Genomic DNA, 25000 nt, shown 5'->3' with positions numbered 1-25000 from the left:
TTTCGGCAAAGGGAGATTTATTATGGAGAACTGTAGTTGTGGACACCGAGCAAGAGAGAGGAAGAGGATAAACGAGGGAGAGAGGATAAGAGAGAAGAGAGAGAATGAAAGAGGGAGACGTGGGAAGAAAGAGGGGACTTATAGAGAGAGGGGGACAGAACTGAGCAGAGAGAGAGAGAGAGAGGCCTGGCCTCTGTGCTCTAGAATGGCTTGATTTGGAGCTGCATTGTTAGATTCTCTCAGCAGTGCGCTCAAATGAACAGCATGCACGCCCGCCCGCACGCACGCATGCATCCTTCTGAAGCAGAGACCCGAAAGAGGGCACTGACGCGCTGATGACTGGATGAAAGCGAATGCAAGGGGGAGGGGTGTATAAGGGGGGGGGGGGGCGCTTCGATGTCTTTTTGTTGTTGTTGTTGTTTAGAGGGGGGGGAGTGTGTGTGTGTGTGTGTGTGTGTGTGTGTGTGTGTGTGTGTGTGTGTGTGTGTGTGTGTGTGTGTGTGTGTGTGTGTGTGTGTGGTTGTTGTTGCTCTCTGGAGAACTGGCGCATTCACTGCGCACACACACACGCGCACACACACACACTAGAAGCCGTCTATGCTCCCCACGTCAAGATGGACTATTAAATATCACAACGTCAATTCGCTCAAGATCAAAAGGTAAGACAAGTGAAGACTCCTCGTACTTTAGCATTCTCATGACTTATTTGTTTTAAAGTGTTTAGAAGTTGAGCGGTTGTGTAGCCTACTTGATGTCGGTTTTAACGCCGATGTGCGCGTGACTCCTCTTGAATGCTAATTAGTGTGTATTGGTTATGATGTTCGGCTCGCGCACTTCATAAATCACACTTGCATACTTCTGTAGTCTCACCCAAAACAAGGCAAAGCAAAAGGAGACGCTGCTCTGAGAAGTTGGATTTGTTTAAACCCAAACAGCCTGGCTCCTTTTCCCACCTCATGCACAAGTGAATTGTGTTTTTTGGAACATTTACGCGCAGCAATCGTGGACTTGTTAATACGCTTCTGCCTTTGTGGATGTTGACTTATTTTTGTTGATGATTTAACTAAAGTGTTTGATTTTTTAAAAAAAACGTTGGTTTTCGTTTTCGTTTTACACCTGACATGTCTGGAGGAATGACGAGCGATGTGGGCAGTCCGTTATTTAACGGGACGGGCATTTAGGCTATTTCACCATTTTCCAGCCACGCTGTTTGCAGTCGACACAGTAACACCACATTCCTGGATTATCGGATTTTTTATCGCCTGGATCAAGCACTGAGGAAGGGCAGTCTCGTCCCCCTCTTTCCCGTGATTTTGCCAACTTCCAGCGAACTCCCGTGAGAAGGACACTCATTTGACCGCTCAGAACTCGAGTTTTACAGAAACTTTTCCAGCCTGTGCCTTCGCTCTCACACAAACCTTCGCTGTTCCATTACTGGACGCCGGACACGTTAGTTACTCAGAGTGGCGTTAAGTTAAAGTGTAAATATAAAAATATTCTCTGGCTCTGCTTCTTGTATCGATCTAACATCTTTACCTGGGCACACACTTCTGAATGTAAATCACTGAATAACTCTGTGAATAACACAAAGTAAAAGTTGAACTGTATATCTGTGTTGCTTCATGATCTAAACATCTCATCTTCTTTTCAGGCTCCTCTTCATGATGTCGCGAGCGAGCGCGGTCAGCGCGTTACCTCACAGAGTGGATTTTTTCTTGACCTGAAAAAAAAAGCCTGTGCGCTCTGCTGCGACCACAGGGGGCCCTAACAGCCAGCAGCGCCGCCCAGCGGCCAGTGGGGAGTATAACAAGCAGGCAGAAGGGGCAGGGAGCATCACTTCTCCTGGCCTGGTGGATGTATTGTCTTTCATGAGTGTTTAGAAGCCTCTTCAAGCTGGGACCAGCTGAGAGGGCTTCACACAGAGCGAGAAAGAGAGAGAGAGAGAAAGAGAGAGAGAGAGACGGACCAGCTGTGTCTGTGTAGACTAAACACATAGACAGAGAGACTAACAACACAGACGGACAGTCTGTCGGACGGATCTTTCATCATGGCGGACAGCGGCATGTCGTCGGACCTGATCGCGCAGCACTACAACTACACGGGCAAGCTGCGGAAACCCACGGCGGAGGGCGGGGCCGAGTCCGGTCTGAAGGCCGACTCGGTCATCTTCATCCTCATCTGCTGCCTCATCATCCTTGAGAACCTCCTGGTTCTGCTCACCATCTGGAGGACCAAGAAGTTCCACAAGCCCATGTACTACTTCATCGGCAACTTGGCGCTGTCCGACCTGCTGGCGGGGGTGGTGTACACCGCCAACATCCTGCTGTCGGGCGCCAACACCTACCGCCTCTCGCCGAACCAGTGGTTCCTGCGCGAGGGCTCCATGTTCGTGGCGCTGGCGGCCTCCGTCTTCAGCCTGCTGGCCATCGCGCTGGAGCGCCACCTCACCATGCTGCAGATGAAGCTGACCAATCCCGGGCGGGCGGGCCGGGTCTTCCTGCTCATCTCGGCCGTGTGGTGCGTGGCCGGCGTGCTGGGCGGGCTGCCGGTCATGGGCTGGAACTGCATCGGCGCCATGCCATCCTGCTCCACGGTCCTGCCGCTCTACGCCAAGAGTTACATCCTCTTCTGCACCACCGTCTTCTCGCTCATCCTCATGGCCATCGTGGTGCTGTACGCCCGTATATACGCCCTGGTGCGCACCCGTTCGCGGCAGCTCGTCTTCCGGAAGGTGTCTAACGGGCGCGGCGGGGCGGGTGGCGGCGGCGGCGGCGGCGGCGGCTCCTCGTCCGGCGGCGGAAAGAGCTCGGAGAAGTCGCTGGCGCTGCTGAAGACTGTCATCATCGTGCTCAGCTGCTTCATCGCCTGCTGGGCGCCGCTCTTCGTCCTGCTGCTGCTGGACGTGGCGTGCGAGACGGGCGTGGGGGCGTGCCCCATCCTCTACAAGGCCGAGTGGTTCCTGGCGCTCGCCGTGCTCAACTCGGCCATGAACCCGCTGATCTACACGCTGACCAGCAACGAGATGCGGCGGGCCTTCCTGCGCACGCTGCTCTGCTCGCAGCCCTGGCCCTGTACCGGCTGGCCCTGGCCACTCGGGGGCAGCACCAAGGGCCCCAGGGCTATCATTGGGGCCGAGCTCAGCAGGAGCAAGTCAGACACGCACTCACACACACACAGGGAGGAGGGGGAGTACAGGGGCACTATCGTCACCTCCTCGTCATAAACACACGCACACGCACACACACACACACACACACACACACACACACACACACACACACACACACACTCACACACACAGAGGAGGAGGAGCACAAGGGGTACAAAATTCACCTCCTCTTCAAATACAGACACACATACTGCAGCATACAACCACTATTCCGTCCAATGTGTGTGTGTGTGTGTGTGTGTATGTGCATGGTCCCCATCTAGTGAATGTTCATGTGTGTGTGTGCATTAGTGGTATGTGTGTGTGTATTTGCGTAATGAGTATGTGTGTATCTTACAGTATTGTATATTGTTACTTACAGTGTGTATATATGTTTCATGTACATGTATGTGTTGATCTGTAAATGTGTTGTATAGTGTACAAAGTCGTAGAGGACCATGAGCTGATAGAGACATTCCATAGAGCAGCCGTTGGGTTCTGACAGCCATAGGGTTCCGTTCCGGCTGAGTTTGGGTTTGAGTTCCACTGGTATTCTGTGGAGGGGCATGAGGCCTTCTGCACTGCCTTCTGGGATACCCCCCCCCACATCCGGGAGGACCAAGGACTTACCATAAGACTAGTTCCCCAACACACACCTGGCTTGTGGAATATGGAATCTGGAATATGGAATGTGGAATCTAGGATCTGGAACGTAGGATCTGCTTCTCTCCCATTTCCCATTGGACTGTCAACAATACTCGTATGGACCTAGAGTTCCTGACTGACCACGAGATGGATGTGTTGACCTTGAGATGGATGTTTTGACCCTGAGCTGGACCTTTCGACCTTGGGATAGTGAAGGTCAGGGGTGAAGGGTAAAGGGTGCTGCTGAACTAAGAGACTTGGAAACTAATGAGTGGGCTCCTTTGTCCACAAGGACTAGTAGCAGACCCCCTTAGAACCCCCAGAACCAAGAGGAACCCCCGTCCCAAAGTAATGACCCGTACCCGCCCCCTTCCCTATCCCCCATAGCACTAAATCAATAGGAGCACCTCCCCCCCAACCCCAATAGCACTACAGGACTCCCCCAGGTCACCCCCACCCCGATCGACCCCCCTCCCGATAGCACTACACTAGAGTGTTCCACTGGCAGTTAACTAGAAGATGACCTTAGTGTGCGTAGGCGTATAGGTAGCACTTATGTGTGTGTGTGTGTGTGTGTGTGTGTGTGTGTGTGTGTGTGTGTGTGTGTGCATGTGTTGACCCGGATAGTGTCACTCTGGGGGTACACTACTGTGGGAACCTCAAATAACAGACAAGCCTCTCTAGTAACTCCCACCCCCATGTTTGCCAGTGTTCCCGTTTCCCGTTTATTTTTGCACATTGTAACATTTGTGTTGAGTCTCGTGGTAGCTCTTAATGAACTCTTTGCAATAAAATTTGGCAGAATAAACTGTTCTTGATGAATGTGATCTATCCCTTTAATAAAATAATATGGACATCGTTAAAACATTTGTTATGGATATGTGTGCATGTACACACACACACATCTATTATAATGTACATATTTACCAGTAATAACTGAATTCAACCAAGTTAGATATAATTGAAAGCAAACGGCCACCTGGCCACCTGTCTTTGTGACACAGCACTCCACAGCACTCCACAGCAAAGAAGTGCACACTACACCCAACAAAGTTGCCCCGCAGTATAGTTCGTTAGTCCTATATTTTTGGCTTTTATGTGGTGGTTCATAGTCTATGGAGAGGCAGCCGCTTTAGGCACGACCTCGATCTCGTTGAAAGGTGGCGCTGCAATTTATTCCTGGTCCTCCATTTGCGTAACTCTCCTCCTCTATGCTCTACACCACAACAACACACAGTAATGACAAACTGATCATTCGCAGCAGTAGACTACACACCATGACACACAACAGAGCACAGCCATAGCTTGTAGGAAAGAAGGTAAACTTGATGTTTCAACTTCTAGTGTGTGTGTGTGTGTGTGTGTGTGTGTGTGTGTGTGTGTGTGTGTGTGTGTGGCTGGTGTGTCGCCTTGCACTAGAACTGAACCCAGAGCCTTTTCATTGGCCTATTTAAAACTCATCACACTGTACCTTTAATGAGTCAAACTTTTTTTTTCACCAAACTTTCACCTTTTTGTTCAGTATATTGAAAAGGAAGAAAGGAGTTGCACACTGGAGCTGAATGCATAATCAAAAACTGTATTAAACAAAGCCGAAAAAAGCAAATAAAACCGACAGACAGGGGACAAACGTTTCGCCCATCATCAGTGTTCCCAGTTTGACGCCACCCCACCAGTACCTTTTTGTTCAGCACATACTCACACTTAAGTGAATGTGGTGCCTTGCTTAAGGGCACGCTGTGGAGAGCACTGTGGAGAGAATTGTGGAGGTGGCCAAAGTAAAAGTACAACCTGCCATAGTTTCCTTCCAACACAAGTAACCTCACTGAGTAGCTGTCTACTACAGTTACTATAGAGCGACGTACCTGATTTAAACCTGATGTACCTGGTTGGATCCAATTGGAGTGTTTTCTTTTAAGGTTTTGAAGTAAAGTTTTTATTACATTACATTACATTACATTACATTGCACTTAGCTGACGCTTTCATTTATTCAAAGCGACTTACAACTATTCTTTTTCAGGGTATTGGTTACAGTTCCTGGAGCAATGTGGGGTTAGGTGCCTTGCTCAAGGGCACTTCAGCCATTGATGGAGATGTAGGGAGAGGTCAGGGGGGATTCGAACCTGCAACCCCTAGATTGAAAGGCCAACTCTCTAACCACTACGCCACGGCTGTTCATGTGCTGCTTGTGTTGTACTTACACTATACATTTACTTCTATGTTCACTTATGCTACCTCTGGGAGAGCACCCACATTCTTCCTGGAATAGTGCATGTCATTATGTGCACTCCCCAACTCTCTAACCATTAGGCCACAGCTGCCCTTGTGAAGATGCGTATAAATATCTATCCTCTCCAACACTATAACCACATTAGGGCACAGCTGCTCTTGTAAAAGTGCATATCATTATCTATCCTCTCCAACTCTCTAACCACATTAGGCCACATTTTCCCTTGTAAAAGAGCATATCGATATCATTATCTATCCTCCAGCTGTTTCCTCCATCCTTGTGTCTCTGTGATTCCACGGAGGAGGAAGTGAGGGAAGATGGAGGAAGCTACTGCAGCTACTAGGATGCAATGTGTAAGGGGATGGTAGGGATTGTCCCTGCTTCTGGTTTTGACATCATCACCACTTCTACATGGTTTTATTCTCGGTACAATACTGTATAACTGCACTGATATAGTACTTAAAATCTTAAATGTATCCCCCCTTCCGGTCTCTCCACAAATGGCACCCTGCGTATAGCTCCATAATCTGCAGGCCTGCTTCCACAGCATCTTGCCTCCCTCATCTCACCTTATTGTATCCTCCAGAGGAGGAGGGGCGACACTGAGACGTGAGGCCAGAGAAAGCTAGCCTCGCGAGCCATCCTACGTACTTCCGCCAAAGGATTGGCTCCACTACTGTAGTCTGGCCGTGCTTCTCTGTGGAGTGCCTGGAGCAGTAGAATTTTGATTGCAACGCCCCCCCAGAAAACAGCAAATAAGCGAATACGCCCCCCACGTGGGGGCGAAAGAGGGAGGACGCTCGTGACAATGACGTACACATCTGCGCCAGAGCCATTGGTCTGCGCTATGTTGTTGTTGAGTAACTGTCAGTGATTGGGTCCAATAATTTCAAACCATAACTGAGTGCAAACTTCCTGCTTCCTACAATCGCTTCAGAGCAAACAAATGCCAGACCATAAATACGAAATGAAATGGTAGTATTATGGGATGGTCAGGACCAGGCTAAGAGAAAGCCACCATAGGGGACAAACTGAACGGCAGGCAAAGTGGCATTCTCCTCCTGGTCCATCTCCAGGGCCGGATTAGGACTCCATGGACTAGGGCTGGGCGATATGGGAAAAAAAAAACATTATCACGATATGGATTACTTTATATCACGATAACGATATATATATCACGATATAGCACAATCAGTTATTCTCTTTATTTGCTCTTTATTTTTTTTCATGTCGCAAAACAACCTTTCTTTAAAATGGATCTTTTGTTATTCTTATTTTTACAGTTACTACATTAACTTATCATGTGTATTGTGACAACATGAAATGTAATTAAATGATATTCAATTGTGTAAAATTGATAAAATGACCACGATATAAACGATATAGGAGAAAGGTCACGATATACACGATAGGTCACGATATACACGTTTATATCACAATAACGATATATATCGTCATTTTGCCCAGCCCTACCATGGACCCCTGAGCCAGACAACAAGAGAGGCCCCCCTCCATGGGCCCCTGGGCCAGACAACAAGAGAGGCCCCCCTCCATGGGTGTTGCTAGTATAGAGACAGTTCCATGGGTTCAGGCCAGATGTTAAGAGACCCTGTTGTTGGGGGTTTGGGGGTTTGTCCCCGATAAAATAAAAAATGAATGCAATTTGTAAAAGTGATTTTAACACAATATGAAAAAGGACATTTAGAGACTTGGCCTTCATGCCTGGGCCTGGTAGGCCTGTGCGGTAATCTGCCCATTTTATACTCTGCCTCTACTCTCATATGGGTCAGCATGCAACTGCCAGAACATGGAAGAGGATCGCCCTCTGGTGGGCAGCGTTTGTAAACAGAAGACAAGTGCGGAAAACGGCAACCAAAGACTTTCAATATATGGTGACAATAAAGTGCAACAAAAATGGGATTAATTTCGGTCTCCGACCTGAATGGACGCAACTTTTTAAATGTTCCCCTTCCAGTCTGAACCTCCAAAAGGGGCATGGTAGGCCATAGACATGCAGCCAGCTTAACGTGTGTTCCCTACTGGTAGAAACTTCCCAATATCCCACCGGGAGTTGGCTACTTCCAACCTCAAAATGTTCCAGCCAGCAGGTTGAACAAATTACAAACATGGAGGGTCAAAAACATCTGCCCACCTGTCAAAGATGGGAGCTATGTAAACAAAGAGATGTAAACTTCACCAGGGGAGTATTCCAAGAACCGGGCTCAGTAGTAAACCAGGCTAAGATAAGTTTGAGGCAGTGGTAAATCATCTAGTAGAAGAGCCTGAGGTCCTCATTTTCTGAACTGAGTGACACATTTGGGCTATCTATCAGCAGGTTTACCACTTCCTGTAGACATGTTTATCTCTGGGTCTTTCTCAAAACCAAGGACAGTTGCTGTGTTCCAATACTCGTACTGTCCGCCCTTTCCGCACTGTGTTTGGGTACGCAGGGTGTTCCATTTCTAATCGCGACGGTAAAGTGTACTGTAAATTACCCGGATAACGCCCCCAAAACGGCCATTTTTCGAAGTGTGGTGTTACTGTACACTTTTCGCACTCAACGGCCGCCATGTTTGTGACGTAGTTGAGTGTCAGATCTGTCAAACGGTTGAATCTCCGTGATAACAACACGGTTTTGATTCCAAAGACAATCGCCATGTGTATTAGAGGCAGGGGTAACTTTAAAAAGTGTTAGCATAAGGAACAGTGCCTTCCGTGTTGAATTGCATATTGGCGGTTGGTAAATTCGGATGTCACGCGACCAACCGTCATTTCCGTTAAGTGTATCAGACAGAACGGGAATCGGAATGTACTCGCCTCGTGAATTGCGGAGGGTGGAAAGGGTACTTCACTGCACTCAAACAAGGTACACAGTACAGAGGATGAACAGCCTAATTAGTCACGCCCAGTGATTGGATACTTTTTGGTGAACTCTACAGAATATCCAATCACTGGGTGTGACTAATAAAGGGTATCCAATCACTGGGCGTGACTAATTAGGCTGATACACTTGGAAGGACACTGGCCTAGGTTTTGAGAAAGACCCACTTAACCATGTTCTTGGAATGCCCAGGTGCTTTTCATTTCCCAACATAGACCAGTGTTTCCCAACCTTTTTGTCTTCCGTACCCCCTAAGCCGTTTTTCATCCCATGAGTCCCCCCTCACTCATGCTCTATTTCCCAATGTGACTATGCTCCATACATTTTTTCATTTTTCCACGTACCCCCTGCAGTGTGCTCGCATACCTCTACAGGTGCACGTACCCCTGATTGGGAAACACTGACATAGACCATTGAAAGAAGCAAAATAAACACAATGTTATGATGGCAAAGTTCATGAGCTATTTGTTTTGACCACCATTAACCTATTCAGTTCAACACAATTTGTGCACAGAATAAATATTTCTTCTAAATTTGTGCTGCCATTGTTGTGTTGACGTCCCGATTTCCAATGGGATGACGTTGGCATACTTCATGAATTGAAGCCCCAGACGGAGTGGCAAAAAAACAAATAATGATGAAAGTGTTGTGTCAATCTGCCTTTACACAAACTTCAGTCTTTACAATATTCCACTATTTTGACACCCAATGTTGAGCTGAAGTTGGCGCCTTTAATTGCGTCTGTAAACATGGCGTCATACAGCTGATCGAGCACTGCTGATCTACATGTAGGACCTGTATCTATAGGCCTACGACCGAGTACCCATGAACTCTTTCTGGGACTCTCCCCCAATACATTTTGGCAGAGCGTACACTTTATGCTAGAGTACGCACTACCTTCCCACACACACACACACTGTTGATACAAATTGGCATTTAATCCCACTAAAGGTACACACACACACACACACACACACACCAGCTGAAGAAACTGTGACGCAGAGTTGTTAAAGACCTTTAGAACTTTAATGTCACATGTAAAAGTACACACATACTCTCACACACACAGTCTACACTTCAGAGTCTGAAAGGAGACGGACACACGGACACACACAAACACGCACACACTGTTCCTCTCTCATGCCCGTTCTAATCATCAGTCTGGCAGGACCCACACACACTTTTATCTTTTTTTAAAGTCAACTCTGTACAGCTGGGTTGTCAGGTTCCCGCAACTGTATGCGTGTAAATGTATGGGCTTACTGTATAGGGGTATCTGTGTGTGTGTGTGTGTGTGTGTGTGTGTGTGTGTGTGTGTGTGTGTGTGTGTGTGTGTGTGTGTGAGTGTGACTTCAAGTGACTCCGAAGCAGAGCTCCACTGGACCAAATAGGGAGTTTCATCAGGAACTGGGCAGAGAAAAAAAACACAACACACACACTTGCAAAAGGACACAGGACAGTAAAACTTGCACGCAAACGTGCACACGCGCACACACACTCTCTCTCTCACTCTCTCTCTAAAGGGTAACTCAAGCAGTGATAAAAACATCTGTGGTTAGGCCAGTGGTCATTGCTGAGGGTCAAACAGTCAGACGGAAACACGACCGATAGCAGCTAGCAGCTAATGGCTAACGGCTAGCCATAGCTAGCTAGGGCTAGCCATCGCTCACCGCTTACTGGTCACCTCTCCAGCAGCTCAAATCAGTCATATCCGTCGCTCCACTCAGCTCCTCAGGCCTCTGTGTTCCAGAGAGTTCTATAGAGTTCCGCTCTCCAGAGAAAAGTTCCAGACAGTTCTAGAGTCAGTTCTGCTCTCCAGAGCTCTGGCATATATAAAAGCACTCCAGTGACGGTACATTCAAAATAAACAGCCCTCACAGTCAGTCACCATGTCAACCAACCATCCAACAGGATAGGGGGAAGAGAACAGGGGGTGTGTCCGTTTCAGCTGTGTAACCATAGCAACAGAGAAACAGGAAGTGTGTCCGCTGGAAACGCGTAACCAAAAGCAACAACCGAACAGGAAGTCAACAGAAAACAGAAGGCATGTCCCATAGAAATAGAACATTAGACTAGAGGTTACAAGGCAATTTGCGACAGCACTTCAAAACATTGCTCAGGTCTACCTACAAATAATGGCTGCCAGGATTGCTGTGATAAAGGGGGCGGGGTCACCTCTAGTCTAATGTTCTACATCTATGGCATGTCCATTTAAAACATGTAACCATAGTAACAAGGAAGCATGGGGTGTTAACGGCCATATTAGGAGGGAGGAGCTTATGATGGAAGGGGCCTGAGCATTATAAGCTCAAACTTGTTGTTCATCATGAACATTAGCATACTTAGATAAGCAGTACATGAAACTTGAAATATGAACTTTAATTTAAATGTATAGTTCATGACAATTAGCAGGGGGAAATAACATGCTCATGAAGATTAGCTTGTTATCTAGTAGCTAGTTATCGTGTAAGAGATTAGCTTGATGCGTAACAAAGGAAGTGTGAAGAAAACCGAAGAATGAGCACCAGCCAGGCGCTAATGAAAAAAGCTAATAGCACAGGCAGAGAGGAAGAAGTGGCAGAGAGGTGGAGAGATGGAACAGATGAAGGGAAGAGTCAGAGAAGGAGAGGAAGAACTTTCATACACAGTCGAAAAAGGCAGCCATTGCTCAGTCTTAACGAGATTACCGTTCAAACACACCAAAAGCAACAAAAGCTACAAAGAGTCGCCAGACTGTTTTCATAGCAAGAGCGACACGAGCGATAAAAGCGACAGAGTATGACCGATAAAAGCAGTATGCAAGCACTCTGACACTCCAGTTGGCTGTGGCAGCTGTTGCCGAACCGCATCATAGCTCATTACCATAATATTTGCCATAACCATAATATTTCGGTCAAATCGCCTCTTGTCGCCCAAATTGCGTTTGTCTCTTCAGTCGCCAGCTCCTCCATTCAAAGTCAATTACTTCCATCGCTGTTGTCGCTCTAGTTGCTTTTGGTTTGTTTGCACGGTTAACCAGCTTCACTGCTGATGAGCAGTCTTCATATGAGGAGTGATAGAGGTCAGTCCATAAAATCCATCACAATTGTGACGGTAACACCAGCAGTCTTACACTCACACCCAAGCCATGACGACCATCGCACGACTGAACCGTAATTACGAAACTGTGTCAGTGATGACCAATCGAACCCGAGACCATAACCTTGGAGCAGGAGGAGGCAGGAGATCCACAATCCGTCAACAATTTACTAACGAAGACAAGACGGGACCTTTAACGAGGAACGAGTCACTTAACGAAGATCCATCTCCTAGCAACGGTTAGTCTGGTGGCCTGGTGAGAAGAACGAGGGTCAGTTTCAGTAAGAGGGTCAGTCGCATGACGGACGTCATCCCGCCAAAGGGGTTCTGTGTTCTGACGAGGATCAGTCCTTTAACGAGTCCGTGTCCATTAACGAGACACAGTCGGCTAACGAGGGAGAGGGAGCGTCTCTGAGCTTTCCCTCGCACAGCTCCTGGTAGATCCGCTTGCGGACACGCGGCATATCGTCCTGCGAGAAGAGCAGGTCACGCTTCTGAGCCAGACACTTGCAGTACTGCGGAGAGGGAGAGAAGGGGTGGGCAGAGAGGGCGGAGAGAAGGGGAGATGAAGAAAGGGGGGGAGAAAGAGGGAGAATGAGAGATTAACGATAATGATATTTAACTGATGCATTTCTCCAAAACCAAGGTAATAATTATACTATAACTATACAAATCACTGCTTAGCCCTGGAAAAAAAATACAATCGTCTCACCTCCAATACAAAGACGCCACAGTCGCTGTCATTTTTCTGTTGGGGAATATTCTGCGCACACACACAGACACACACAAACATTAATGGCCTGTTTGGTGCATTAATTTGGCTAAAACAATGTGTGTGTGAGAGAGAGAGAGAGAGTGGTGTGTGTGTGTGTTACCTTCTGGATAATCATCTTCCAGCCCTTCTGGAAGTTGAGCTGCTTCTTCTCTTTGGCTTCAGCCAGAAGGTACTTCAAGATGTTCTACACACACACATGCAAACACACTATCAGTAAACCGCAAACCATCTGTGTGGGTGAGAAACTCATATCTAGGCACTTGAACACAATGCTCGGTGTGTGTGTGTACTCACATTCAAAGCATATTTGAACATGATGCCCTGTGAGTGTGTTCGTGCGTCTGTATGCGTGTGTGTGATTGTGTGTGTGTATACTCACGTCCACAGCGTATTTGAACATGATGGTGTGTGTGTGTGTGTGTGTGTGTGTGTGTGTGTGTGTGTGTGTGTGTGTGTGTACTCACGTCCACAGCGTATTTGAACATGATACCCTGTGAGTCGTAGAAGTGGATGCTCTTGCTGGCCACGTCCACAGACAGCAGAGACCAGTGGACCTCCAGATGCAGAGGAATGAGGAGGAGACTCTTAGAGAAGAGATCCACCTGGAGGAGGAGGGGGAGAGAGAGAGAGAGAGAGAGAGAGAGAGAGAGAGAGAGAGAGAGAGAGAGAGAGAGAGAGAAGGCGGGTATAGGAGGACAGAAGAAGAATGGTGAGTTATTGACAGCAGAGACCAGCAGAATTAGGAAGACACGCTTATAGAAAAGAGAGAGAGAAAGATATATATATGAGAGAGAGAGAGAGAGAGAGAGAGAGAGAGAGAGAGAGAGAGAGAGAGAGAGAGAGAGACATAGAGAGATGTGTTATGGTCAGTAGTGATCAGCCCTCAGAAACTGTTGAGAGAAATGACAAGAGAGGTAAAGGTGGAGAAGGGATCCATGTGAGAAAGGCAGAGGAGGGGATATATTTGGAGCTGTGCGCGTACACCAAAAGCCACTGGAGTGACGGTAGTACTGATAATTATTTCTCTATGGAGTGTCTGCAAACCAAAGCGAATGCACCGGTAGCAAAGTGACTTGGACAACAAGAGCGCATTTCAGCGATTCAAAGTCAGCTATTAAAAGTCTAAGTTAATATTATGAAATTGGAAACAGTTCTGCAAAAGCCAAATGGAATGTTCTGATCTTCGAATGTCCCAGGCTGAGAAGCCAGGGCCGTTTACAATGTGATTAGCTAAATCAGAACATTTCAATGTCACGTCCAGAGCGAATACAGAACATTCATGGAGAAACATCTGTTGCACATGCACAGTAAGAGGAGGAGAGCAAAGAGAGAAGAGAGATGAAGAGAACAGGGAGGAGAGAGGAGTATGAGGGTAGATGAGAGTTATCCGTGTGTATATGTATACGTTTGTGTGTATGTGTGTGTCCCTATGTACCCATTTGGTGCAGAGTTTGACACAAGAGGGAGGGACGAAGAGAGAGAGGAGGATGAGGGAACAAGAGAGGAGTTGCCTGTGTGTGTGTGTGTGTGTGTGTGTGTGTGTGTGTGTGTGTGTGTGTGTGTGTGTGTGTGTGTGTGCGCGCATGCCTGTGTACCTTCTTGGTCCAGCGCTTGACGCCCTCGTAGCCTTTAGCCACCAGCTGCCTGTAGAAGAAGCTGTTGAAGAAATGAACCTGCAAAACACACACACACACACACACACACACACACACACACACACACACACACACACACACACACACACACACACACACACACACACACACACACACCACGTTGACCTGAAACCATCCCGGAGAACTATTTCAAAAATTCTAAAACAAAGGGACAACCCACTTTTTCCACACATACCCACACAGACTCAAATATACACATACTCCCACACACTCTCTGTGGAAATACAATACCAACACTCTCAGTCTTGCCCACACACGCACACACACACATACACTTCAACACACGCACACACACATACACTTCAACACACGCTGCTCTTTCTTGCCCATGTCCACACGTTCTCTCTCTCTCTCTCTCTCTCTCGCTCTCTCTCTCTCGCTCTCTCTCTCGCTCTTTCACACACACACACAGCTTGTTGAAACTCACCTTGTGATTGGCCGCCTCCATAATCAGCTCACCGTACATGTTGATGACCTACACACACAAACACACACACACACACACACACACACACACACACACACACACACACACACACAACAAGTTGGAATTCAACAGTGGTAGAATTGGAGCAAAACATTAAAAGAAAACGGAAGAGGCGATGTGTGCGTGTGTGTGTGTGTGTGTGTCTGTGTGTGTGTGTGTGTGTGTGTGTGGGAAGGAGATTTGGAAATATGTTTATGACAGAGACAGAGAGAGAGAGAGTGTGTGTATGTGTGTGTGTCAGGGAGTGTGACCTAGTTGAGGGTTGTGACCCAGTGAGATTCTTAAAGCGATGGTTCGGAGTAGAATCACCCTAATGCCATTTGAACTGTGACACCCATCCACCTTTACACCCGAAGTGTTTTCTGCCGCAGGCTTACATCAACAGAGTTGCCGTGTTATTCGATGTTTATTCCGGATAGCTTGACTAAAGCGCATATGGATACTGGGCACCGTCTCCAAACTTTCCCCACAAAAATAACATGTCATGACACCAAACTTCTACAGTATAACAAATGTGGTTTGTACTCACAAAAAGATGAATTTGAAACTTTGTACATAGTCCAGGAGTTTATTAGTAACAACACACGAGACGATTAGCTTTTCTGCTGCTAAACATTCGTCAACGTCACTTCCTCCAGCTGGGACTTTGTTGATGGAAACAAATACACGTGAGTCCGGAAGGCGGAAAACTCAAAAAGACAGCTTGCGCTACAACTAGAAATTAACCACTTCGGATTTAAATTTTACCACGTTTAATAAATAGAAGACGATGCCACACTCGTGCATATATCCTGGCTGTGGACTAAAACACAAACCTTACAATAAGTGGACAGTCCCAGCTGGAGGAAGTGACGTCGACGGATGTTTAGCAGCAGAAAAGCTAATCGTCTCGTGTGTTGTTACTAATAAACTCCTGGACTATGTACAAAGTATCAAATTCATCTTTTTGTGAGTACAAACCACATTTGTTATACTGTAGAAGTTTGGTGTCATGACATGTTATTTTTGTGGGGAAAGTTTGGAGACGGTGCCCAGGATCCATATGCGCTTGAGTCAAGCTATCCGGAATAAACATCGAATAACACGGCAACTCTGTTGATGTAAGCCTGCGGCAGAAAACACTTTGGGTGTAAAGGTGGATGGGTGTCACGGTTCAAATGGCATTAGGGTGATTCTACTCCGAACCATCGCTTTAAGGGTGTTTTTGTGTGTGTGTGTGTGTGTGTGTGTGTGTGTGTGTGTGTGTGTGCTCGTTGACTCACTTGTGGATGTCCAGTGTAGATAGGTACTCTAATGAGTGTGTATGCGTACAAGTGTATGTTTGTGAGTGTGTTAGTGTAAAGGAGTGTGTGTGTGTGTGTGTGTGTGTGTGTGTGTGTGTGTGTGTGTGTGTGTGTGTGTGTGTGTGTGTGTGTGTGTGTGTGTGATCTGACCTGGTCGTTGACCCAGCTGTGGTCGTCCAGCGTTGAGAGGTCCTCAAGTGTGAGTGTGTGTTTGTTGTGGCTGACGCAGAAGTGTTGGGTGGGTGTGGCCAATCCAGCCTTATACTTCGCCACCTCACTCTTCACCAACTTCCTGCAAGGGATCAGGTCAAGGTTAGCACCCGGGACTCAAGGTCAACCAATAGGTCCGTTCGGGCCCAACCAGGGCTGGACTGGTCATCTGACATACAGGGCATTTCCCCGGTGGGCTGACAGTCACCAGGGGCCGATGCTACTGTTGTTTTTTTGTTATTTTTCATAGAGACTGGTCCTCAATTTAGATCGCTTGGCTGTTGATCTATCCAGGGCTTGACATTAACCTTTTCACTCACCGGCCAATGTGGCTAGTGATTTTCCCAAGCCACTAGCCATTCAGGTATTCCACTAGCCACAGATTTTATATTGGGTAATTTGGGGTTTTTTCTTTATCATGATGGTGTACGTCTAACCTCAGAAGATGAGGTGCTAAAACAAGAAGAGTGTATAGCTTTCTACATGAAAGTATATCAATCAAATAGAAACTGAGTTACAAACAATCAAGCAAATAGAAACTGAGTTACAAACAATTTATACGCACGGGGCAAACAACAGAATATAGTCTATACTATGATTCGTATGTCATACCAAGGAATAAGCTGCCAGCCAAATTGGCTAGTGACACTGAGAGTATTACTAGCCACAGACAAGTTTTACCAGCATTTGGCCGATTGGCAGGTGCCAGTGTCAAGCCCTGGATCTATCTTATAGACAGTGGAAAATCATAATGTCGTAGAAAACGGGGGCGTCAGCTGACCTAACACTATACAGGGGCACAGTAGGGCACCGAAAGATTTTTTTTTTGCACATATTTATCAAAACCCACAACAAATAGCAAATAGCGAAATAAAAAGCATACAAAGCACAATAATAATACATAAACTATACAAACAGATTGGGTTGTTCTCTGGATCTTTAAATAACCATGTGAACTAGACATGTCAGTAGGATAGGGCAGCCATTCATTCATTTGAAATCAGCCATTTCTTTAAGGTGAAATTGCAATGAAGGTTTTAAGCAATGTATCTTGTAGCCCAATTCTTTCTTAATGCCCAGGCTTAGTCCAGTCCTTTTGGGCCCAACATATGTCGATCGATATTGCAAAGTACATCAGCGAGAACCTGCCATCACAACGTGGGTGGTATTGAACGAAGCACTTTTAAAAGTGGACCATAAATTTGCACAAGACGATGAGATCGCACCAGTTTGATCTACAAAGCACAACACATTTCAGGTGTGGGGGGACAGGTGGGGAGTAGGAGTTGAACTGGGGCACAGTGCAAACTTGTTTAGGGGCATGGGACAATGCCTCTAAACCGACGACAGTGAACTTTTGACCAACCAGTTCAAGGATGCGTGACCTCAGAGGTGGCATGCAGACCCATGCAACGAGAATCAATGACGGTAAGCAACTGCAGCAGGAGATGCAAGGTCCTTCTACAGTCGCATTGAACCCGTGATAGTTTGAGATCATGTGACATGTCACGTCGTCGTCACAACATAACTGAAATTTGGTAAGTCGGATAAAGATTTATAACCATCGTGCAACATTTTCATCCAGAATGCATTGCTGTCTGCCTGTGCATTCAGACGATGCACAAAATCGAATGCACCTAATGCATGAAAAGATCAACAGCCGTGGGTCTGTCTAGGACACATGGATCAGAGGGTTACAGGTTCGAATCCCACCCTTCTACTCCCCGTCTCACTACATGACTTGAGCAAGACACCTAACCCCATACTGCTCCAGGGACTGTAACCAATAGCCTGTACACAAAATAATAACTAAGTCGCTTTGGATTAGAGGATGACATTTTTCGGGAATTCCCGTGGGACACGTGATTCCTGCGGGATACACGTGAAACAGGAGTCAAACATTTATCCATCTCGTGATTGGGACAGGACAGGAATAATATTCCACGGGAGTGGGCAGGAGCGGGAAGGGTTAAATAGGCCTAGGATCATTATTGTTCTGAATGTCGGCTATTTCAAACCTTTCATTCGCATTTTCGCTCCTTGAGTGCATGATAGCGAGAGCTGCGCATTTTTCCTGACTCCTGCGGGAGGTCCTCGCATAGCCTACACTGCCTGTGCGACAATGCCAAAATGCGTCAATGGGAATGCGCTATAAAAACGGTCCTCAATGTTATTTGAATGTTGAATTCCATGTTGGCAATAATTGAGGAACTTCGGTCCCCGTGGCAATCAGACCAGAGAAAGAACAACAGACTCGCATGGCATCAGTCAAAGCGCGCACGATTGATTTAATCTCATCCTTCTTGGTCGGAGTTGATTTTTGTGTGCTGTGCTAAAACTTCTACAGCTTTTCAAAAAGGACGCCTGGTTAAAACGTTCAAATAAGGCAGGCATTGTTGACATGAAACCTCTTGAATCAGATAGTGAAATAGCCACCTGTAGAACTAGGTTTGCAGGCTCGTAAGACGTTGCCGTTATGGCATTTCCCAATCAACTCCGCAATAACAGGACATTTAACTGAGGCTAATTTAGCACAGAATGCAATCGTAATCAAAGTAGTCAAGATGTAGCCTAGTTCTAGTATGAGGAGGATTCAGAAGTAGGCCTAGTGTTCAGTGCGCGTCTGCTGTGAGTGTCAAAAAGGGGACCCACTAGTTTGACGGGACAAAAAGCGCAGCCAACAAGGGAAGTTCTCTGCTCCGCCTCCCTGCTGTATTAGAACTGCACGCCGTTTCACCTGATGTGTTTTAAGTCAAACGCTGTCATGAAACCGTTGGATTAGCTTATAGTATGTTTAGATTTAGTCAGGCTACTAGTTCAGTAGCCTAACCAGTAACCAGCATCATGAAGTTGACCTAGGTAAACTCATGCTTACTGAACTAGTAGCATGATAGTCTTAACTAATCCAACTGGTTTCATTACAATAGCCTACTATTAATTGTAGCATCTGATTTCCTCCCCGTTTTTTTTGTTGCACAGAGAAATGGCATAGGCCTATAGGCCTGTAGGCTATTGATTAGTGCATGAAGATGTAGGTGCCTCCCCCTCCTGTAGTATAATAATAATAATAATAATAATAATAGGGCCTAATAATAAAATGGGGAAAAAAACATTTTTTTCTATTAGGCTACCCAGGGTTTCTCCAGACCCCCATTAGCTTGTGTATTGTATTGGCTATTATTATGGCTACAACTGCTTACTAGGAGGCAAATATGCATACAGGTAACAAAATACAAAAAAAAAAAAAAATACAGGAGTGGGACAGGAGTGGGAGTACTTTTGAGCAGGAGCGGGCAGGATTGGGAGTCGTTCCACACAGGACAGGACAGGACAGGATTTATTTTTTTTACTCTGGACCAGGATTGGGCAGGACAGGATTTTTTTTCTGGGAGCGGGACAGGACAGGAGTGAAAATCCACTCCCGTGTCATGCTCTACTTTGGATAACAGCGTCAGGTAACGCTGCATTCACACCAACGGCGCGGACATCCACAGAACGTGTCCGTTATCAGTCTGAAACTGTTAGAATACATGAAAACAAATCATGCCTTGCACACAGGAGCGCGGTGTAAGCGTGGCGCATGTCCGTCCCGCCCGGACATGTCCGCGTTGCTCCTTGAAAACAGAACTTGAGTCTATTTTCCTGCGGGACGTCCGCATTCAATGTGCGGGCTCCATTGAAAATGAATGGGTGCTGCCCGCTGATAGAACGTGGACGTTGACTATGAAGTGTGCAAGGCAGCCCGCGCACCTCTCAGACTCGCACTGCTCACGAAGACGTTAAGGAAACGTGCCGTCCCTGTGTGCATCAGAGGCGATTCCTCCTTGAGTACAAGGGAGGCGCCGCCTCCTGTCCAAAATCACGGAGAACAGTATGTAAACTAATGCTTTACACCAGTGGTTCCCAACCTTTTCTGTACCCCTAAGCCTCTTAGCTGTGCCACGAGTAACCCCTAATTCATGTTATATATCGCTTTCTCTGCCCTAATGTGACTGCTCCATACATATGTTATAATAATTAGATTTTTCCAAGTACCCCCTGCAGTGTGCTCGCGTACCCCTAGTGGTACACGTACCCCTGGTTGGGAAACACTGCTTTACACGACTGAATAACATTGCTATTTCAGACCCAGATCCATAGAAAATGCATGTGCTCAACTTAGAGATTGAAACCAATCTGTTATAAGATCCCGAGGCTCGCACGAGTCTTTTTTTCGCTCATGACAACGCAAGCGAGTCGAGTCTCAATGGACTTCAATGGCATGTGGGATTGTATGATTTTTCAATGGCAAAATGCTAAACGGTCATTGGCTATTGCCGTGAAATTTTTTTGATTTTGAGACTGAGCCTCACTGGGAGTGAATGGAGAAGAGAGAGGAGGGGGGAGGGACCGGAGACTGGAGCTCCGACTTGTGATTGGGTGAACCCCGTGTCAGTAGGCTACAGTAGTTGATTTCATTTCAAAATGCGGATAATTTGACTGAGAAGTTTCGTCGTGGTAACCAGTGGGGAAGCTATTCATTGCGGTGTACTCCAGTGTACATATTCTTGTAAACCTAGTGTTGCGAATAAAGTCTTAATAGTGGCACGTCCTTATCCTTTTTAATCTCCCAATTCAAAAGTTGAAGTTGCCTACTTTTCGTTAGGGCTAGCTTGCAAGAAAGCTATATAGAGAGCTATGCAAAATGCCAAGCATTGTGGATTAAATTCTGGCGAATTCCAGTCGTCCTTATGAGGAGAAAATGAATATCAAGGAGCAGAGCAGAGCACTGCCTAATATTGACTTGGTGAAAAAGGTAGGGAAGAACAACCGTTTCTTTTGAGCTTTCGTGGTGTCTGACCAACTGGTTAACTGCCAAGTCCCGTGAGTGGCGAGTCCTTGTTTCCTACTGTGTTGGCAATGTCTGGTAAATAATTAAAGATTTTGCGACCTCTAGTGGTAAGTTAAGCCGTGCACCCAGTAGGCTAATGAACAAAGACAACGAAGGCAAACTCAATCACATCATTATGTGGCGGAGGTAGGCCTAATGATGATAATAATAATAATAATAATAATAATAATAATAATAATAATAATAATAATAATAATAAAACAAGGGGGATAATGATTAATGATTAAGCTAACAAATTTGTTTCAATAAGAGGCCACATGTGGCTCAGGACTAATGTAAGATGAGTGTCAAAATTGCCCCCCCCCCCTTTTTTTTGTGTTCTGGACATATTGTAATTGAACAGCCTCCCCTGTTTGACAGACTACCAGCCGCCACTGGTGTGCATGTACCTTTAGTGTAATGCAATGGCAACAGATAGAGTACAACCGGAGAACATCAACAACAAGGACAAACTACTAGGGGGCAAATGGCGGGGTAGAGGGTTCAAACTCTCTCTCACACAGACAAAGACATAATCATCAATACAGATATACACACACAAAAACTCAACTCACACTCACTCCATACACATAGACACACACATGCACACGCACACATTCACACACACACACACATGCACACGCACACACTTACCGGTCACTGAGGTCAGCGGGTGCCTTGCTTGTCAGATAGTCATGAATGTCGTCCTCAGATAGAGGAATGAAGCTGCCATACTTCCCATAAAACTCCTCAAGGTATTCTAGACACACACACACACACACACACGCATACACACACACACACACACACACACACACACACACACGCATACACACACACACACAGGAACATCAATACTACCATACTCATAAAACCTCTCTACGTATTCTTGACACACACACACACACACACACACACACACACACACACACACACACTATACTTCTCATAGAACTCATAGAACTCCTCTAGGTACTCCACACACACACAAACACAAACACACCCACAGAATCAATATCAGTACTTCTGATAAAACTTATCTAGATAGTCTAGACACACACACACACACACACTTCTCATAGAACTCCTCTACTCCACACACACACACACTTCTCATAGAACTCCTCCACTCCAGACACACACAGAAAACATAAATCACACACACTTACCATGAATGAGGTCCACTAGTCCTTCATGGTTGTCGTCTGTGTGTGGCGGGTGTGTGTGTGCGTGTGTTTGAGGTCTCCTGCAGTAGGTGTGGTCCCACAGAGCCTGCCCCCAGTACTCCTCCGACACTGCTGACTCCTCCTCCGTTACCATAGAAACCGAATCCTCCATTACTATGGATACGGACTCATCTGTTACTATGGATACCGACTCATCCGTTAGTATGGATACAGACTCATCAGCTTTCATAGATATTGACTCCTCCCCCTTCATAGTTGGATCCTCCTCCATCTCCACGTCACTGCACCCCCCCACAGAGCCGTTCAGCAGGGGGGCAGGCGCAGGAGGCTTAGAGGCTGGCGATTGGCTGAGGGCCTGGTCATGTGACGGCGTTACCGTCTGCACACAGTCCCGATTGGCTGGTTCAGCTTGTCCGTCACCCTCTGGCCACGCTATGTCCATTTGAGACGTCAACGTGAATACTGACAACACCCGTATCTCTGGCTGTGTTGTTGTCACGGCTACCGCCTCCGTGTGTGTTTGGGTTGTTGTCATAGACTCTGTCTGCGCCTTTGTTTGTGTTGTGGATTCGGATTCCACTTGCTCACCTGTACATGTTGTCACAACGGGTACCGACTGTGCATGCACATCCGCCTGACTAGTTACCAAGGCAACCGACCCCTCCTGCACACCTGTCTGTGTAGTTTCCAGGGAGGTAGAGTCCGCCTGTGCGTCTGTTTGTGTGGTTACCATGACTACAGGCTCCTGCGTTTCTGTAAGCTTCATCTGTGTGGTCGCCGTGGAGACGCACACCGCCAGCTTGGCTGTGCCTCCTCCCGGACTGACGTGATTGGTCACGGCGATGTGGTCCTTGACGGCCGCGAAGCTGCCCCTTCCCCTGGACCGCCGAGCTACAGGCAGGCCCCGGGTGGACAAACTGTGGCCCCTGGCGGGGACACCATCATCCCTAGCAGAGACGTCATGCTGCCCCCTGCCCCTGCCTGTCGCAGAGTGGCCCCTGCCTGGAGCAGAGTGGCCCCTGCCTGGAGCAGAGTGGCCCCTGATGGACGCATTGTGGCCCCTGCCCCTCCCTGAGTGGCCTCTGGCCCTGCCCCTGTCAGACGCAGAATGTCCCCTGTCTGATAAACTGTGGCCCCGGCTGGAACCAGAATGTCCCCGGCCCGCCACACTGTGGCCCCTGCCCCTGTCAGACGCAGAATGTCCCCTGTCTGATAAACTGTGGCCCCTGCCGGAACCAGAATGTCCCCTGCCCGCCACACTGTGGCCCCTGCCGGAACCAGAATGGCTCCTTCCCGCCACACTGTGGCCCCTGCCAGATGCAGAATGTCCCCGGCCCCTCCCAGGGTGTCCCCTGCCTTGGCCCCTACCTGTGCCCGTGCCCCTGCCCCTCCCCCTCCCGGAGTGGCCCCTTCCAGGCGTGTCGTGTCCCCCCGCATGGCCCCCGGGCCCGCAGCAGTCACATTTCTTGGGGACCCGTTTCCTCCGGGACCTCTCGGGGGAGGGGCTTATGTGGTTCTCATCTTTGTGGGTGTGGTCTACTGTATCGCTGTGGGTTGAGTCATTGTGGGCGTGATCCGTGTCCTCGGAGGGCTCTGGGCTTTCGCTGGTGTGATGGGGGAGCCTCATCTCGACCGGTGGGCCATTACTGAGCGCGCCCAGTCCACCTCCTGACCGCAGACACTCCAGCAGGCTGCCCAAGTATTCCTTTCACACACACACACACACACACACACACACACACACACACACACACACACACACACACACACACACACACACACACACACACTCTGGATAGCACTCACGTACCACTCACACAGGCCCGCACGCGCACACACCACCTGACCGCACACACACACCCAGGAAGCGCTCACGTGCTGCACACACACACACACACACACACACACCCTGGACAGGACAGATGATGGGCTGGACACTGTTGTGTATTAATGTGTCAGGCTGAACTCTCCCTGGACCTCACCACCTCACCACACTATGCAGCAGCTCCCTTTAGCAGCTGGTGAGTAAGTGGGGATTGCACACTAGACTGGAGGCCTTTGGTCGGATCTCGACAACGCTCCCGTTCTCAACAACGCTCCTGTACCTCTGTGTTACCTCCGTTGGTCCTGTTTGAGGATCTAGGTTCCGGCTGGAGGTTTAGGTCCTGTTTGTTGTTGGTTCTAGGTTCTGTCTGTGCCTCTGCGTTCCGCCTGTAGTTTCAGGTCCTGTTTGTGATTCCTTTCTTGCAGTATTCCCTGTGTTAAGGCTGGAGCATGGAAAACCTCCTCAAACCTGCTGCAGTAGCCGTCCTCGCTGACCAGCCGGGCAGACCACACCACAGACCCAGCCAGGGCAGACCTCCTTCACCACTATAGAGGGCGTGAGGAGGCCGTGATGGGGCGGCGGGACAGCACCAGGGTCGCGCAGAAACCCCCAAAAGCGTTCATCTGAGTCGTGTGATACCAGAATAAGGTCGCATATCTCCTTCACAGTGCAGAAGTCACGAGTCTGGAAAAGACGACGGTGGG

General features: G+C 47.6%; 2 protein-coding genes across 4 annotated transcripts in view; one reads left to right on the top strand and one right to left on the bottom strand.

Annotated features, from left to right (window-relative positions):
* Positions 1 to 532: 532 nt before the first annotated feature.
* On the top strand, positions 533 to 4226 carry s1pr1 (sphingosine-1-phosphate receptor 1). 3 transcript variants are annotated; one of them, XM_063200061.1, is made up of 2 exons: positions 533 to 659; positions 1652 to 4226. In XM_063200061.1, the coding sequence occupies exon 2, from the start codon at positions 2048 to 2050 to the stop codon at positions 3221 to 3223; it is 1176 nt and encodes a 391-aa protein (XP_063056131.1). In that variant the 5' UTR covers positions 533 to 659; positions 1652 to 2047; the 3' UTR covers positions 3224 to 4226. The 3 variants fall into 3 exon arrangements, with proteins under 3 accessions (XP_063056131.1, XP_063056133.1, XP_063056132.1); XM_063200063.1 differs by lacking the exon at positions 533 to 659 and adding an exon at positions 1001 to 1336; XM_063200062.1 differs by lacking the exon at positions 533 to 659 and adding an exon at positions 1001 to 1481.
* Positions 4227 to 9915: 5689 nt separating this feature from the next.
* Positions 9916 to 25000, bottom strand: part of senp5 (SUMO specific peptidase 5) — a 15535-nt gene continuing 450 nt past the window's right edge. Inside the window, exons 2-10 of the mRNA XM_063200758.1 lie at positions 22454 to 24980; positions 21939 to 22044; positions 16355 to 16496; positions 14862 to 14909; positions 14354 to 14431; positions 13223 to 13360; positions 12859 to 12942; positions 12696 to 12746; positions 9916 to 12498 (exon numbers count right to left, since the gene is read on the bottom strand). Coding sequence (XP_063056828.1) covers positions 12328 to 12498; positions 12696 to 12746; positions 12859 to 12942; positions 13223 to 13360; positions 14354 to 14431; positions 14862 to 14909; positions 16355 to 16496; positions 21939 to 22044; positions 22454 to 24098 — 2463 coding nt within the window. The 5' untranslated portion in view covers positions 24099 to 24980 and the 3' untranslated portion in view covers positions 9916 to 12327. The remainder of the gene's footprint in view (positions 12499 to 12695; positions 12747 to 12858; positions 12943 to 13222; positions 13361 to 14353; positions 14432 to 14861; positions 14910 to 16354; positions 16497 to 21938; positions 22045 to 22453; positions 24981 to 25000) is intronic.

The sequence above is a fragment of the Engraulis encrasicolus genome, chromosome 6 (genome assembly GCF_034702125.1).
Source record: "Engraulis encrasicolus isolate BLACKSEA-1 chromosome 6, IST_EnEncr_1.0, whole genome shotgun sequence".
In the NCBI taxonomy this organism is placed as follows: Eukaryota; Metazoa; Chordata; class Actinopteri; order Clupeiformes; family Engraulidae; genus Engraulis; species Engraulis encrasicolus.
The sequence above is the reverse complement of the archived record's forward strand: the minus strand, read 5'-3'. Positions and strand labels throughout refer to the sequence as shown.

Bases quoted from the DNA above. Each gene is read 5' to 3' on its own strand.
- s1pr1 (XM_063200061.1), top strand. From the start codon at position 2,048: ATGGCGGACAGCGGCATGTCGTCGGACCTGATCGCGCAGCACTACAAC.